The 18,043-nt window shown below is 47.8% G+C and overlaps 1 protein-coding gene and 1 non-coding gene across 2 annotated transcripts; one reads left to right on the plus strand and one right to left on the minus strand.

Moving 5' to 3' along the window:
• Positions 1-3,387: 3,387 nt before the first annotated feature.
• On the minus strand, positions 3,388-5,357 carry LOC135896195 (tetraspanin-33-like). The gene has a single exon (XM_065424564.2). It carries the CDS (start codon positions 4,446-4,448, stop codon positions 3,597-3,599), a length of 852 nt encoding a protein of 283 aa, XP_065280636.2. The 5' UTR covers positions 4,449-5,357; the 3' UTR covers positions 3,388-3,596.
• A 10,170-nt stretch (positions 5,358-15,527) lies between these two features.
• Positions 15,528-15,609, plus strand: TRNAS-AGA (transfer RNA serine (anticodon AGA)). The gene has a single exon. It is a non-coding gene; the product is annotated as a tRNA-Ser (tRNA).
• The last annotated feature ends 2,434 nt before the right edge of the window (positions 15,610-18,043 follow it).

Here is an 18,043-nt window from a genome sequence, read left to right on the forward strand (position 1 = left end):
AAGGAAATGCAAGCAGGACAGATGACGATTATTGTTTGGGGACAAAATACAACCCAAACACTAAAAACAGTTGCACCCTCTGGGCTGTGTATTTGGCACACAACGATAATCGTCACCCGTCTTGCCTGCATTTTCTTTAACGCTGCGAGCCCGGTACTTCAGAGTCACGAACGGCATGCGCGTTATCAGCAAGACAGAGCGTTCTCGACAGGAAAATAACGAGCGCAGCGTTTTCGAGAAAGGAAATGCGGGCAAGACAGATGATTATTGTTGTGTGGCAAATATACTTTTCCACCGACGAGGTACGCCAAGCTCTCCATGAAATCAATGGGCGCTCCGCACTGGTCCCAATGGCATCACCAACAAGCTCCTGCGCGACCTGGATGACCCCTTCGTCAGTTACCTCACCGACATCATCAACGAAGTGTGGAAGAAAGGCGAACTACCCGACGCTGGGAAACTTGCCAGGCGATCTCCATTCCCAAACTGGGCAAGGCGCCTAGTCTAGATCGCCTCCACCCCATCTCGCTCACGTCATGCGTGGGTAAGGTGGCCGAACACGTCGTCCTCAACAGGATCGGTTGATACTTCGAGGAAAACTTAGCCTCTCGCAACACTCGATTGGCTTCCGACCCGGGTTATCTACACAAGACGCCATGTTACTCCTAAAGTATCAGATTCTTGACGGAGGAAACACTCGGGACACCCGTGCCATATTCGGCCTCGATTTGGAAAAGGCATTTGATAACATCGCGCACTCGTCCATCCTGAAGGCGATCACCGACCTCGGGCTCGGGCCTCGGTTGTATGACTTTATCCGCTCCTCACCCGGTGCAAGGTCCTACACGCAGGAGACCTTGTGTCGGAAGCAGTCGAGCTCGGACAGCCGGTCCCAGGGATATGACGTGACCCCCATGGACTGAACCCCAGAGAGAGAGAGAGGATCAACTTTTATACTGAGCCCTTAGTAAAGGATGGTGCGCGCAGAGATCATTCCTCTCGCCGACGCTTTTCGATCTCGTGATGATCGGGCTCCCCCAACGATTCTCGAAGATCGACATGCTAAACCACGCCATTTACGCAGACGACATAACCATCTGGTGCTCCGCAGGGTCGGATGGCTTCATCGAATCCGCCCTACAGGAGGCCGTCGAAACCGCCGAGTCCTACCTCAAACACGCTGGTCGCAAGTGCTCCCCCACCAAGTCGGAACTGTTGCTGTACGTGCCCAAACGCCGGGGCGCGAAGGCCAGAAGGTGGAAGCCCCCGGCTGAACGCAACATCACCCTCCGCACCAGGAATGGCCAAACCATCCCCAAGGTAGACCCCCTCAGGGTTCTAGGTATGATCATCGAGTCCCGGGGAGCCAACACAAACGGTGCAGAAGTTCACGACCAAGACGGAGAACGCCATACGCCTCGTACGCAGAGTGGCGAACTATCACCACGGCCTCAAAGAAAACCTGCTACGTCTAGGACACGCTAGAAGGGATCGCCGAGGCTCAGGAGCGAACGCAGGTGGTCCGACTGATGACCACCAAGGTGGGCTGCCACATTTTGCGCGAGCTCGGCTGCTCTTCGACGACCAGGGGTCCACCGAAGTTCAAGCCGGTTCCCCGCGACATCAGATACTTCATCACGATCAAACCTATTCCGCAGAGCGTGCATCCTGACCACAACAGAGGCAAGCGCCTTGCCCGGGCCACCGCCCTTCTCCAGTGCTTTGAAATGAAAGCGGCCGATGTTACGTTCGTGGTGCCGACGCCTACAGGAAAAACCAAGCCTTCACCGCGGTCGCAAGTCTATTCCATGCAACGGACCCTCAATTCTGCCACGATCCTCACCCGAGACCCAGAGGTGGCGGAGCAAGTAGCCATAGCCTTGGCCGTGCTCGACGGCAAACGGGGAGTGATCTACAGTTACTGCAGACCGGCCATCAAAGCCTTCGAACGGGGCGTCGTCTCCGACCGAGAGTTACGCGTCCTCCGTAGCGCGGATCTGAGCACCTTCAAGCACCACACTGTCATCTGGTTGCCCGCTCATCTCGGTCGTGCGGGCGTCCCGCCCAACCTCAACGAGATCGCCCAAGACGCAGCGTGCACGCTTACCGACCGCGCCGTGCCCGGGCAACCCAATCTCGTCGAGCTAGAGGACAACCGGGGCGCGCTCATTGCGTACAGTGAAATAACACACTTCTACCTGGGGCGCCGCATCTCCTCGCCACCATACCCAAACTTAACAGAGTGCAGGCGCTAACACTACACTTACTAAATCCAGATCAAACACGGGGAAGGCGGGAGATCGAAATTCAAGACGATGAGCAAAATGAGAACAAGGTGAAAGCAGGAACCAACGTTTCGATAAGTGAACGATAAGTTTCAAGGCGACATAGGCTTTTCTTGCCACAGTATATGGGTGTGGGGGTCCTTCTAAAGGGGAGAGGGCGTAAGGCGGGTGGGTGCGGCAATAAGCGAAGGTGTGTTAGCGGCGAGGGTGTCGAATTTTTTTTTTATGTGGTTTTACGTGCCAAAACCACTTTCTGATTATGAGGCACGCCGTAGTGGAGGACTCCGGAAATTTTGACCACCTGGGGTTCTTTAACGTGCTCCTAAATCTAAGTACACGGGTGTTTTCGCATTTCGCCCCCACCGAAATGCGGCCGCCGTGGCCGGGATTCGATCCCGCGACCTCGTGCTCAGCAGCCTAACACCATAGCCACTGAGAAACCACGGCGGGTAGGGTGTCGAATTCAGAATGAAGGAGTGCTGTGCACAAGGACAATGACACGGCAGTCATTCAATTACTTGTCAATGGCCGTGTGTCATCCGGCGTGTCAAAGAAGTTTACACCAGCCCTCGATTGTTTCGCTGGTGGTCGTGGGCTAGCGTGTCTCTGAAAGAGATACTAGAAGGAGCGGCAGAAACCGGTGCTCGTGAAATACTGCACAATTTTTTAGACAATTAGACAAACGACGCATGCGGAATTAGGTGCAACATGAAGCGTCTCTCGAGACAGTGCTTGTGACAAAGCGTGCAACATAAACAAAAATGCACCACCAAGTTTGTGGTGCAAAAAGTAAAAATAAAACATTCGCATGGACAGCGGTTTGCCGTCACGATGGGTACCAATTATTTAATAACTAGAGTCGTGAACAATTTTACTTCTAATAAGGCACAGTACTCTGTCAGACAAAAAAAAAACAGGATATATTGGCATGTTGGTTTAGCAACATGGGGTGTGCTAGAAGACGACACCAGTGAGGCATAGATACCTAGTAGTACAGTATTCTGGGCTACATCAAGGTCATTTTATCGAACGAGATCGTGCAAGGACGACGGCTAATTTGAGCAAAAGTACTACAATGAAGAAACACAAGAAACAACGGACGGGCAATAAAAGCCAATTTTTATTGCGCGTGCATTAAAACATTAGTCTGTGCAGACGAAGTTAAAATAAGCTGACAGGAATGTATACGGCATAAAGTTGCGAACATAAAAGGAGTTAAAAGCGTTGAAATAGGTTCATTATGTTAAAATGCGAGTCGCGCATTGGGCTGCCTATAGAATTATCGCTTCCAAGAGCGGCCATCAGCTCGATTCACAGTATCGACTGCAGGCAAGACGTTCGTGCATGAGGCGTAGCTATGATCTGGCGCATAATGACTCGTCTCGCCTCAGCAATAGATTTCACGAGGAGCCAGGCGCCGACGATGCCCAAAGTGAGCGACCCCACGGTTAGCGCCGACACCAGGCTGACCAACATGGAGTTTTCCCTCACCAAGGTGGCCAACGCCTGCAAGCAGCCTTGAGTGTATATCGCGCGCTCGATCGAGGCAGGCGACCTCTTTGACGTGTCCGTAACACCGTAGCCGCACATCACGTTGGGCAAGCTGCCCCGGTCCCTGCAGCAGGAATAGGGCACGCCACAGCGCTCACGGCTCGGGTTCCACTGGGAGCAGTTGAAGTAGGCGTTGTGCTGCCAGTCCAGGTAGCCCCGGGAGGTGATGCCACAGCAGCGCAGAGACAACTGGAGTGTGTTGATGAGGTCTTCCATGTCCGGGTCGTCCCTGTAGATGATTATTGCACGCTGCAGAACGTTCTCGAGACGCAGCGAGCTGTTCGACGGGCCCAGCGTGGGCCACACAACGGTCAGCACGGCCACGAAGAAGGCTGCGACCACGATACCAGACAGGCAGAAGCCGTACAGACAGAGGAAGCGCGTGTTCTCGCGCAGTGCTCCGACGCAGCCGAGTCCGGCTATGACGAAGACGAGGCAGCCGACGACGATGAAGAACACGGCTGGATCGAAGGCGAGATCGACGTAGCGGTGCAGGATGCGCACCTTCACCATGAAGAGGTAGACGCCCATTAGCACGGTCGTGCCTCCGAAGAACCAGTACAGCAAGTTCACGAAGAAGAGTATTCCCTTAAGCAGCAGCTCTACGGACATGGCTAAGCAGTTGCGGTGCCACGTACAGAATTACCGTGTTTAGCTCTCGTTCCAAGTATTTATTGTATTTCCGCCCCTTTTTGAGGAAAGAATGCAACGGACATGCGCGTTGCGCTTTCTCAAGTGACTGCTGCCTTCGGTTTATGATTTTCAAAGAATTGATCAGCTGATAGAAATGGCGTCCGCCACGTACCATGATATTCCTACTATGGGCGTTGTTGGCACGTGCCAGCCATCGCTGTGGTGTACTCAATCAAAAAAAAAAAGAAGAAAGTGAGAGATAGGTATCGGAACGGGGCATTTTGCAGTGGATCTTGATATTTTATCTGGATGTTGAACGCGCTTTTTTTGTTTTCATATTTTGTTATCGCTTAAGAACGACAGGTTGGCAGATCTACTATTCATCCTGCAGCGTGCGCAGTAAAGAACAAAGTTAGCCCTGCATGGAGACTATGTAATCAGACAGTGATAACACTACCAGCGGTCGCCTGTTGCCTGAAACCAATCGCTTCGCAGTCTTTTCTGCGCCCGGGTAGCTGCCAAATACTTCCATCGGGTCCGCTGCCACGACATGCCAGCACTCCTGATAGATGTATGGATTGATGGATGGATGGATGAATGCTATGAGAGCCCCTTTGAGAAGGGGTGGTGGGTTGGGTCACCAAGGTCTTTTTCTTTATTTTGGCTAATTTGTTACATATCTTATTTTTTTTACGAACGAAAAATTCCCTGCATCAAGGTTTCTTCACTATATGTATTATTGGGGACATTGTTTTTGTATGCCTCCGTTGTTTGTAGTCTCCCTACTTTTCTGTCACCAAACCTCCAATCGCCTTTTATAAATCTTTGTTGCAGAAATGTTTACTTTCCCCCTGCTATCCCTGAACCAAAGAACTTCAAGGAGGCCAGTGGAGCCTAAATCGACAACTGGGTAATCTTCACATTCTAATAAAACATGTTCCCTAGGTTTACCGCATCGTTTCCCTAGGTTTACCGCAGCAAGTACATGCTTCTTCCTTGATGTTCCTCGCTTTATAGCTAGGCGTTCTAAGGCATCCTGATCTTGTTTCGAAAAGGAAACAGCTTGCCTTTAAGTTATCATAAATTGTTCTTTCCTGATTTCGTTTTTACCTCTTAGGTAGTTACTCTAGTTACTTATAGCCAGCTTCTTTTCCGTGGCCGCCACCCAGGAGATTGTCTCAGCCTCTTTGACAGGCGTTTAACGTTTTTGTTGCCACGTTGCTCACTATACCGATTGCACAGTTTCTGGTAAGCTTCCTAGTTCTTTTTCTCCACTGTAAATCAATGTTCTTCCTGTAAAAACATCTGAACACTCTCCCAGCCCATCACTCTCTTCCATATTTCTCCGTCGTTCTTCATAGTTTTACTGTTAGCTTCCCTCACTTCAAAACTTGCCCAGCCCACACGGTTTCAGTTCTAGTCTTCCCGTTAGCGCCCAATACGATGCATCTCGGTGACCTTTTGTTGCTATCGAGTCCTAACTGTGCCACCGACTTCAGGCAAACAACCGTATTTCCCAGTGTAAGTCGGGGAAACATTACACCTTTACGCACACCCCGAGCACCTCATACGTATTGTATTTACATAGCGTTCTGTGTTTCATTATGGCCGCATTTATCTTCCCCTTTACTCTTATTGTTTCCCCCTGTGATTCTATATATCTAACGTCTTCGTTTATCTATAGACTCTAAAAAAATCCACGCTTATCTAAGCGTGCGTTTGCAGTCTTTTTTACACGCTTAATCTAAGCTTGATATTTCTCCACGCTTACCGATCACGCCTGCTAGGAGTGACCAGCAACTCCTCGCTTAGCAGATGTGATAAGGATATCATATGTAAGAGGCAAGGGACACAAAAAGAAACGAAGAGCACGATGTGCACCGACCGATCGGAACGGCACGAGCCCTCGAGGCGCCTGACTCGAGGTGTAATCGGAGGAGAAGCGGCGCCAAGCTGGGGATTATCGACGTGGCTCTGGACCAAGAAGGTTAGAGCGCCAGCTTCGCATTGGCTACGGGAGCGACGGAGGTTCGGACAGGCCCGTGACGCTGGCGACCCAGGGTGTGGCCATCGACCTCGGCGACGTTCTAGCGAGGCTCCCTGGACCTGCTGCAGCCTCCCACGGCAGTGCCGGACATTCCAGGAATAGGATCCCCCTTCTTGGGCAGACCAGCATGGACCATAGTCCCGGGGCTTCTCGCCGGCACTCGGAGAAGAAGCGGTGGAGCGCGGTGTTAGACCTAGCCAGGCAGGTCGGTGTGATCCGTCACCGGGCCTCTTCGATTTTCGCAGTTCTGGCAGCCCGCTGGTAGCCAGACGGCAGCCAGCTAGTTCCGGTTCTGACAGGAAGTCACGTGGGCTGGGATCCCAAGACAACCCGAACCTGCCCGAAGTTTGCAAAATCGAACGCCGGTACAGCTGGCCAAATGTAAACATGCTACCAGCATGGCAGCGCCCGTCGAGGCCGACGCGCGCTCGGCGTAGTCGGCCCATTTATGCGTTGCCACCTTGAAAATGTATAGTTGCATTCAGGAATACGATCGCTTTCGCGCGATTTCGCGCGACTCGTCGCAGGACGCGTACTGGGCCAAGCTCGCCTTGCGCAGCGCAACAGGTGGCCTCCGACGCGGCAGATGACAAGACGCGAAATCGTGATTGTATACTCGAAAGCGATAGCTGGAAGATCCCTGTTCGCAGCGATCACGTCGCCCACCGGCGACATTGATGAGTTGGCGCTGTACATCACAAGACATGAGAAAGCAGGTTATCGGGTACGTCTCATACGCATAAAATTTCGCGCCGACCTGCTTGGGCTTCGATTTCAGAAAGTTTGTTGTGGCTGATGGTGCTTCTCATTTAAGGAGCTGGACGCGGCTGGCGCGTGAAAATGCACGTCGCTTGTGACCAGCGAAACGTTTTACACGAAAAACAACATTGGTCGCAATCATTAGAGCAATAAGCCATGCAATGTACGTGTGTCTAAATGTACCGAGTGCAATCAGTGTATTCTTAGATCAACGGCCTGCAGTTCGAACACATATCGGTTTCGAGCTGCCACCTAAGCATACGACGGAGAGACGGAGCGAACACGGGCTAACTGCAAAGCCTTCGCTAACTGCAGAGAAAGGAGAGATATACATACACGAAATATGTGAAAAGGAACGCCACCAGAGAAAGACGAAACTAAGATGTACCGCAATGTGTGAATGAGCGTCTACAACTTGCGTGGAACACGATGCAGATAACATGCACGCATGAGAGCGCGGCGCACTGTTCACCGGCGCGAAGAAGCAATCAGGGGACACACACACACAAAAGCTTCAAGCGGTTCACCACGGCTCGCATCACACCGCTTCGCGATGCGGAACGGAGCGTTAGCACCTAAAAAGATAACGCTAGAAGTAAGGAAATCCGGAGATGACCGTATACAGTTGGCTGAGCGAGATAAATTTAAGTCCTCAAGCGCCCGCGTTGAAATCCGTGAAGTCCCCGTAAAGATGGCGGCGAGCGCCCATAGCCTCTTTTAGTCGTCTGCTAGCCAGAGAACTTCCAGAGAGCAGCCAGACCAAAATCGTCCTGGCAGGTTCTGGCAGCCCGCGGGTAGCCAGAACCGTCCAGCGCGAGCAAAACGAACGCCCGGCGGAAGTGCGTAGCGCGGTGGGCGGAGCAACCCGAGAAAAACGAAGACGCTCTGGCTGGCTCTGGCAGCCCGCGGGTAGCCAGAAGTGGAAAATCGAAGAAGCCCACCGACAGAGTTCGTGACGCCGGCATTCGAGACGGAGGAGCTGGCCGGCCGATAGCAAGGAAGCAAAACTTGCGGAGTCGGCGGGAGCACTGACGGTGACCAAGAGCCGACGCACATCGGACTTGGAGTGACGTGCGACAATGGAACCTTGTAAGAGCGTTCCTTTTTGTAAGCGTGCAGCCATAGGCCAGGGTTGCCGGACTTTCGCGCGGAACGCGCTAAGGACGAACGTAGGGGAGAATAAGGACATATTTAGGCTACGCAAGTGTGGAGTTTTATTTTTGTCAGTTATGTTTTGAGTAACATTTTCAGTGTGTTTTATTCTGTGTTTGTTCTTAGTAAAGTCTGTTGGCTGTGCTCGCCTGCGTCTCCAGACTCCATCTCTGCCAACATCCGCACGGCCCCGAGATCAGTGTGACAAAGGAGCCCAGTTCTTACACTTATTATGGCGTGACCAATCTTCACGCTTAGAGAGGGTTTCTGAGGTGGCAAGGGGGATGGAGTGACCCCTTAAACTTCGTAAAGTAGCGACAGTCTTTTCCTCCGCCTTCACTCCTCCTCGTTTCTCCTCTCTTTCACGCTCCCTCCTCGACCGTGGCGCCGCCTACACTGCTCGAGCGTAGCAACGGTGCCAACGTGCGCTCCTCACCACTCCGTAGACGCTTCTCGAGCAAAAGTGGTGCTGATGCACGGCACGAGAGCCCACGTGATGCTATTAGGTCAATAGCGGTGCGGCGTCGGCCTCGGCTAGAGTGCGCGAGGAGGAGGCAGCATTCTTCAAAGCATGGCACTACTTTACGAAGTTTAAGAAGTTTTAGCATGCCCCATCTTTCACTCACACCTTCTCTGCATGCGTTGGAAGCAACGAAGAAACACCGGTCATGGTTGGCTTAGGCGCTTGGGTCGCATCTCTGAAGCGAGCTTTGCTCACCAAGCTATTCGCATTCCTCTTCTTTAACTTCTGCTTCGATGGCGCAGACTGTGACGAACCAAGACGCTAGACATTGACAGAATGCCGGAGAAGTAGAAGCTGAGTATGCTCAGAGAGATTGCGCAAGACGCTCCCGCCAATGACACTGAAACTAATCCAATAAGAAGGGGCTTGGCAAAGCCCTGGCACATTTCAACGACGCCAAGGAATGTAAAACGTAAACAAGCCCCTCCGTATCTCAGTGCACAAAAGGATGAATGCCCTCTCAACCGTGCTCTGCAGCGCCACGCGTTCGAAGATAGCAAGGCTAGTGTAGGATAGGCACGTCAGCACAGAATTTCCCGCATTAAAATAACCATGATATTGCTCTCTTTCTTCGATTGTTATCCCAAAACATCTGATCAAATTCTTTTTCACTGGCCTCTTTCTCTAAGAAAGACGAATATTCTAGGCTGTGAAAAAGTATTACACACATATTTCTTCCTGAGGTAAATCTTGTATTCATATTATTCATTCCCAGGAAATATGATACAATGAAACGTTGATGCTTAAAAACAAAACTTCCAGAGCTAAAGTGATTTCAGATCGCCGAGAAAGCGTAAGTCTCTATATGAGTTTGATTTAAATGCGCATTGCAGTGAAAAAATGTTTTAAACTTGTTTGCGCCCATGATATTTCTTTGCTTGTTCTTGGCGTTCAGTTGGTTGCACAAAAATTGCCCATATGCAGCAGGATATGTTACATATTACATACCATAAAGGCATACGCACATCAATAGTGCCTTTTGTAGGGATGTATCATTACTGATATCCATGCTTTCCTGCATGCTCACAGCCGCAGATGAGGAGACTTGTTTCCCCCCAGACAATGAACGGTCTTTTAGGGTCACTTAGTGCGATCTGGAAAAAAATATAGAAAATTTCTTATTACCAAAAGTATCATACTTTATAGGTGAAAACATGTTTCTTTTAGACTAAATGTGCTAACGAAGACAGCTTGCTTTTTCACTGCTTTAACAGTGATCGCAATGCTTCTGACATTTCTCCTACTGACTGCTCTTAAAATGTTCTGGTTTGGAAGTTTTTAGAAGTAGCTAAGCGACAGAGGAAAGGTGGTCAAATCGCCGCAATAATGAGAGCATGCATTGTAAGCCTGGGTCGCAAGCATGCTTCTAAAGCGATGCATGAAGGCTCAGAGAATTTAACTATTTTCGATAAGATCAAAAGAAAGTTTTTAAATTTTTATTCATTTTTCATCAATCCTGCATTCAAACCTTTATTAATTTTCAAATAGGACCTGAAAAACAAAAGAACAATGTGCAAAACGCATTTAGGTGAGACACATAGCTGTAACTGATTTTATTCCAACATGCTCTTCATAAAAATAAAGTAAAAAATTCAAACACAACTGGCAACGCTTTCGACAAAACATTTTAATACCTACGGAAGAATTAGCTAGAAAAACGTAGCTATGCTGATGAGGAAGCTTTAGCTGGGGCCCAAATCCGACGCGGCCTATTCAAGTGCATGTAAAACGCAAAAACGTTTTTCTGAGATAACCCCTCGACCGATTTTAATGAAATTTGTTGCATTTGCGAGAGAAAGTTAAATCCTAGTGACTGTTGGAAGCAAAATGTCAATTTAGGGCTTGAAGATTGTTGAAAAAATTTTCAAAAATGCAAAAGTTTGAAAAAGAAAATAGAAGCATGAAGTTTACAAACTCATAGCTCTGCATCAAAAACAGATATCGTGGTGCTGTGAACAGGATCCATTAGATCAATGAAAGCGGACAAATTCGATATCTCATTTTACATCTTACGTGAATTTGTTACGTTGTTTACAAGAGTTGTGCAAAAGCTGAATTCCCATATTACAATTTTTTTTATATTCATGTGTAACATATCAATTTTGTCCGCTTTGAATGTTCTATTAGATGCAATTCACAGAACTGCATTATAATTTTCGGTTGCTGAGTTACATAGTTGTAAACTTGATAGTTTCATTTTCTGAAAAATTGCAAATTTTGCCAATTTTTAATTAGAACTCTACGGCCTAAATAAAAAATTCGAAGCGAAAAGTCACTAAATTTCAAGTTTTTCTTTTAAATGCAACAAACCTCGTGAAATTTGGTGCAGTGGTTGTCGAGAAAAACGAATTGTCCTTTTACATGTATTTAGATAGGAGCACCTGAGCTAAAGCTTCCTCTTACGTCTCGGCCCAATGATAACGGAAATTTTGACAACAATCACATTCTACGTGAAATTATCACACGTGCGCTCTCACTGTGGACATAGATGTGTTTGCAGCTGGAGATGGAGAGCTGCAATGGGCAGAGTATATTCATGTTCATTGAACACAGTCACACTTTCTCACTTTAAAGCCCAAAATATAATATATGTGGATCTACACCAGATGGATATCCTAATTCAGAGTGCAATTAAGGTTGCAAATTAAGTGGCACGTGTGGTTACAACCTCGCATGCAGCGCTTCGGAGATGCTGGTCACTGTCAGTCGACAAATAGCTGATAAAATTATGAATTTTCACTTTATAGGCAACGGTATACTATGAGCGGCAAACGCGGCCACTACACGGCAACTACACGACATAGACGGCATACCACATTGATGCGCCACTATCAGAGTTCTAAATCATGAGAAGAAGCGCGGTGCAAAATGCAGAATGGCAACTCCCAGCTCGCCACCCTTGCCCGAGGCGAAATGGCAACGGGCACAGGGAGAGCAACAAAAGAGAAAATAAAAACAACAGAAATCGGGAGAATTTGGTACTTCAACACAATAAGCTGAAAAATTAAGAGGAATTCAACAGCCCGGTATTAAAACTTGCTAAAAAAGCACGAGGCTGACTGCTTTCGATTTCGATCAACGCTATACTGCTCGCGTAAAAGGTACCATTACGGCAAATTTTACACCACGCATCATAAAACCACATACCGGAAATCATGACAAATTGGCAGTTAGCCGCTATTTAATACACGCGAACCATAACTAATGTTCTTAACTGTATATTTCAATCGTCCGTGAATAGTAGGTGAGGGGCCGCAACATATCCATTATGCATATGAAAATGCTGCTCTGTAGCCGTGAGGCCGTGGTGGATTCTCTGTCGTAAACTCTCGTAAACTTGGCAGAGTGCACAATGTATGCATACACCACCCGCGTTGTAAGTCATGAATGTACGTAAAAGTGAACATGGCGATACACCCCAACTCTGACCTTTAGACCGGAAGCTCTGTGCTACAATGAAGGAACGTGGCTCATTGCAGTCCGCCGGAAAACCCACACCGAAAATGGTCGAGCACAGACACGAAAACACAATGGCCTCCTTCAACCTACCCAAGAAAATTTTCGAATTCACCGCAGGGCAGTGAGAAGACGCAAATAGTTGTTGTCCCTGGCCCACGCTCCGCGCAGACCCCATGATATATCACGGCTTTCTTATTTGGATTTTTATAAGCGTGATGGAGAGTTCTCGCGCGAGTGCTCCGCGGGATGTGAAGCGTGCGATCTGCGTTTCTCACGCGTACGCAGCTCGCTCACGCTTGCACAAGACCGAACCATGGCAGGCCGTCTTGCCCTCACGCTTAACTGAAGGAATGTCACGCTTATTTTCGGTCGCGTGGTGCTTGAAACGTCATCTGCGCCTCATTTACATGTGCGTCACGCTTAAACTTACAGTTTAGCGTGAGATTAAGCGTGGAATTTTTTAGAGTGTACACCGAGGTATATGAATCATTTTGCCCATTGTATTTCCCAGTTCTGTATTGACACTGTCTGTTCAACGGTTTCATTGAATACCATTAGATCTGATTTTTAACGCAAAATTTCAGACCTAAATTCTCGCCTTCCTGTCCACAAATATTAGCCAGTTGATGCATATCACCCTGCTTGTTAGCAAGCAACGCAATTTCGTCCGCATAACACAAACCTGGAAGCTACTGCTCTACAATTATGCCCGCCTGTTTGTATGATATATTACATCCGATATCGATTACTTCTAGTGCCCTTTCTATCCTTACCATGTATATCATAAACAGCAGCGAGGATAAAGGGCACCCCTGTCTTAACTCATTGATGACATAAACTTTCTCCTCGCTCCTCAGCCCTTCAAATTCAACGCAAATCGTATTTTCTTGGCAAATCTACTTCAGAAGCTGTAGCTCTATACAGTAGTTGCTTAGGCCTTCTTCTTCCAGATTATCCCAAAATTGTTGCGGTCAGCGTTGACATACGCTCCGGTAATGTCTAAAAATGCCGCATATAACGGCCTCGTTTCTTCTTCGGATATTTGAATACACTGAGTAAGGACAAATAGGTTATCATCCAGAAGCCTACCGATTCCGCATGAAGCCATTTGTTCTCCCAATATGCCATTATGTTCTGTCTATGCTTGCAGTTTGAATTTATTTGCCCGCATTGCTAACCTGCATATTACCGATGTAATGGTCAACGGTCTAGATGAGTGAATTGTATCTTTTTTTTCTCTTAGCTTGATAAGTTAAGTTCATTCTACCATGTCGCCAACTGTCTGGTATTCGTCTGTCTTGTAAACTTTATCCTAGTGCTTTTGACACAGCTGCCTTACTCTTTAATCCTAGTTCATTGATCAGACTAACGGGAACCTCCTCTAACCCTGTGGCTCTGAGGTTAGGACATTTATCTTTGGCTTTTTTCCAGTTAAGGTTTCTCAGACTTTTCTGTGTGGCTCTCCTTCATGCTCTTTATTTTTTATCAGAATCAATCTCGTCATTACCGTGAAATCATTCGGCTGTTACTTTCCGGGTGTAATTTATTACCGCGTCCCCATCCAGTTTGTTTGCACCCCCGTTTAGGATATGTCGTAGCATTGTTCGATACTTGTTGCCGAATAAGTTAATGTGGTTCCAAAATATTCTAGGTGGGCCTTCTCTTTCTCATGTGTTTCCGACAACCAACGTTCCATTTCACCTCTAACCCTCTGAGGGCCAATTTATTTCGCCAAATATGCCACCCCATCACCACCCCAGGGTTGATTTTGTTATTGCAGATTTAAAATGTTCAGGGGGCCCTATTTGGAAAAGATTTTCCGCGATTTTTTTAGATTGATCATAAAGTGGCAAAAAAACTATTTTCCGCATGTAAATATGCATTATTTATACATGAATGCAGATGGGCTTGCATAAATGGTTATTATAAGAATAAAGAAGCACGTACACTGGAATAGACATATTCCGATCCGGCACTACGGCAGCAGTCCGCAACGCAGGAATCACCCCTCAGCTATCTTGCCGAAGAGCAACCGGTGCACACGTCCGTAGCGTAATAGAACCATCTACCTAGGCGCATGCAAAGTAACTCGATGGCTGTGTGCCCGTCAGAAATAAAAAAAAGTCGCAGATTCGCCCGAAAGGCGAAGCATCGATTGCGATAGCAAATTAGTGGACAGCTATACGAAGTAAGGATAGTAGTTTTATCGGCCGTATAAACTTGTAAACACAGGCATACTAACTAAATTAACGAACATGGTATCACGCGCACGCAAGCAAACCTGAACACACCTGACTCGATGACCGCGGAAACTCGCTGGCAAAACGCGGCAGTGAGGCAACGTGGCCGCAGCAGCAGCGGGAGAATTGTCCTTTGTGATACCACTCGTATCAACACGAACTAAGTCGCGAAAACACAACGAAGCGCGGACTCTGTTCGCGGCGCAGATGACTTATAAGGTACAGAGGACCCAGCTGAATCCTGCGCGGCCGCCCGGGCCAGCCAGAGTGGAAGATTAATTTTTACCACCTGATGCTGTTTAACGTTCATTTCGCCCCCATCGAAATGCGGCAGCGCTGACCGGCATTGGATCCCACGACCACGTCCTTAGCCGCGCGACGCCGTAGCCACTAAGCCGCCACGGCGGGTGCAACTGCGAAATTGAAGCCGAGCAGTAGTGACGTAGTTTTCAGTTAGCATAAATCGTAAGTCCAGCACCAATTTCGAGATGTTCATCTCGAAAATTTGTCAGGAAATGCATCGGATGTTTTAGTTAAGGTCGCCCTGAACTGTTGAGGGTACTTAGGGTGAGTGTGAAATTTAATACCAATTCATTTGGCGGTACTTTTTTAAGGACGCATATCTCGGCTACAATGGCTACTTCTTGAATGTGCGTCGTGCTCTTGTTTGTTTCTTTCTTTTTTTCCTTTCCCTGCGTTTGGCCAAACACGCAGCCAGTATCTTCACTGCGTGCGCGCTACATCGCGAACAATACAGTTGATGTGACCTCGTGCACAATGAAAAGGTTGGCCGCACGTGCGACGGCAACGCTCGGAAACAAAACAGAAAGAGCTTGCAACGCGACGCTCTCCGAGCCGAATGCACACTGTTGACAGCTGCAGTCGTGGCCGAGCGGTTAAGGCGATGGACTAGAAATCCATTGGGGTCTCCCCGCACAGATTCGAGTCCTGTCGACTGCGATTTTTTTTTTTTACATGGCGAGCCTGTATGTTTTTGTTCGCGGCGCCTGTCTGACACGTTTATTTATGCTGCATATCTTAATTTTAGATGTAGAAGCAAGGGTACTGCGATCTTCGCTTAGCGCGTTGCTGCAGCATACGATAAGCATAGCAATAGAACTTACGCGACCAACGTCATTAGTAATATGTTTTCGTGTCTCATCCGAAAAATAGATATATCAAATATAAGATATTTACCGGTTGCGCGATGTATTTAGACGCATGGCTTCGAACCTCCGTACACATACACATTCCAATTTCATGTGTCTAGGTGCTTAACTTCGTTTTCACCAACCACCCTGTCGGCTCGTAGCCCACATATTCCAGGGTATCAGCAACTGCCAGTCTGACGCTGGATATGAAGCGGTATTCATTCCCAGTCGCATTCCACGCAGGCCGCAGCGACTGGACATAGACAGGCAGGCCCAGAAGATCGCAAAAGCGTTAGCCCCTCCCGCGGCAGAATTCGCTACCAAACAAAGCATGCTTTGCGTTACGTATACACGGGTTGGGCATTTACAAGATTTCTGCAATTTTTAAAGATCGCCTCTTGCTGATAACATAATCCTAGTCCTTAAGCTAATTTACTCAAAGAGGTGGACATTACTCGCACGAGAAATTGAAACGCATATTCAACTGAATAATAAAAGTACAGTAATTAATAATTAATTAAATTATGCCACATCTTACAATTTATGAATTGTAGCCGGTCAGTGTGCAAGCTATATCTATTTCGAATGAATGTCCACAATGACGCCAGTTTGGAGATATGCGCAATCAAACTCACATTAAAAGTGCACTGTTGTCCTACTTACCTTTTAAAGAAAACGCTCGTTTATGCATTGAAGTGCAAAAAGCAACTGGAACGCCCATGTATTTCACTCGGCACTTTAAAAATTCATACCTCTGAGCTGGTGTCACCCTGAGAGTTCGTTCTAAGTGGACACGCCTTGCGAGCTCAGCGGCTACCATCCTTATTGAAATATGGGCTGTAAAGTAACTAATTAAGAAGTTAATTAGTGGATCTTTGATAGTTAGTTGAATATGTGTTTCCATTTCTCGTGATAGAATGTCTATCACTTCGAATAATCCAGCTCAGGGAGAAGAATTGTGTTATCTGCCGCAAGCGATTAAACATTCCGGAAAACTTAAAAATGATCACCCTGCATGCCAACTGGAGTCAGGTCTCCTTTAAGTTTTTATGCTTAGTGACAATCATATAGGACGTGACAAACAATGAAGCCAGCGAGACCATAGGGGAAGGTAAATGCTACGTTTAATTGAAATGTAGAAATAATGAGGTAAGAGCAATGACAGTGGACGAAAAGATTATTTGCCGTAGGTTACCGTGGCGCCATCCCTCTGGCCAGTTACTTGGAAATTCTCGTGTAAGATTAGGCCTGGCCAGCACTGACAATGTTAGCCAGCGCGGCGCACCGGCTAAACGCGCAGAACCTGGAACGTCCTTTTACTCTCAGGTGCGGCATGCTGTGCGAGTTCAGGAGCATGCAGCTGGAGTTCAAAAGCTGACGGGAGCGTGAATTGGTCAGCGATCGAGATAGGTAAAAGACGTGTGGACTATTGGAAAAAGCGGTATTGCTGCAGGCACATAGGTAATATTACGATGACGCAGCAGATTGGCAGAGCGCCAGATTACGATAGGGTAGAATATAGGCAACTTACAACGGCTAGGCGACTATTTCCCAGGTAGCACAAAAGGGATACGTAACGTTTTCGTAGCGTTTATCCAAGACGATAAAAACGGGTTAAAGAAGACACGAATGAGAGAACTTCGGCGGGAAAACGTCATATATCTCTGCTAATGTCCGGCTTAATTACTTTCTTGAGACGATCTAGAACAGGTCTGCAAGACGTATTCGAAAAGCTGGTCTAGAAATAGGATTGGGAAAGACACAAGTAATCCCTTTGCCAAAACTATTCGTAACCAATTTCTAAACGTTTTTAGGAGGTTATCAAAAAGCTGGTCTAGAAGTGGTCTTGAAAGGTTTACGATCATCTGAAGCTAATTTTCGCGGGTGACGGGTGCGATCAGACATCGTTGTTCAAAACACGCGTTTAGTTTCGCCTCACGCGACTGGCCTATGCCGCGCAGACGTCGTCAGCCGCACCCGTCGGCACGGCCTAGGCCAATCGCGTGAGGTGAAACTGATCGGGCGTTTCGAACAACGATCTCCAATCGCACCCCAGATGAGTAGAAGCGTCGGTGTTGACTGTAAGAGCCATGGCGCAGTGCCAAGCACTGTTCCCCGCATGGCCGGCGCATCCTCTACCAAGTCCCACGAAAATAAGCCTGTTAGGAATAATGAATCCTTAATACCACCTTTAGTAAGCTACGATGCTTACAACTAAAATGGGAATGACATCCTGCAAAGAA

Source organism: Dermacentor albipictus, unplaced genomic scaffold (genome assembly GCF_038994185.2).
Source record: "Dermacentor albipictus isolate Rhodes 1998 colony unplaced genomic scaffold, USDA_Dalb.pri_finalv2 scaffold_21, whole genome shotgun sequence".
NCBI classification, from domain to species: domain Eukaryota; kingdom Metazoa; phylum Arthropoda; class Arachnida; order Ixodida; family Ixodidae; genus Dermacentor; species Dermacentor albipictus.

Bases quoted from the DNA above. Each gene is read 5' to 3' on its own strand.
- LOC135896195 (XM_065424564.2), bottom strand. From the start codon at position 4,448: ATGTCCGTAGAGCTGCTGCTTAAGGGAATACTCTTCTTCGTGAACTTG.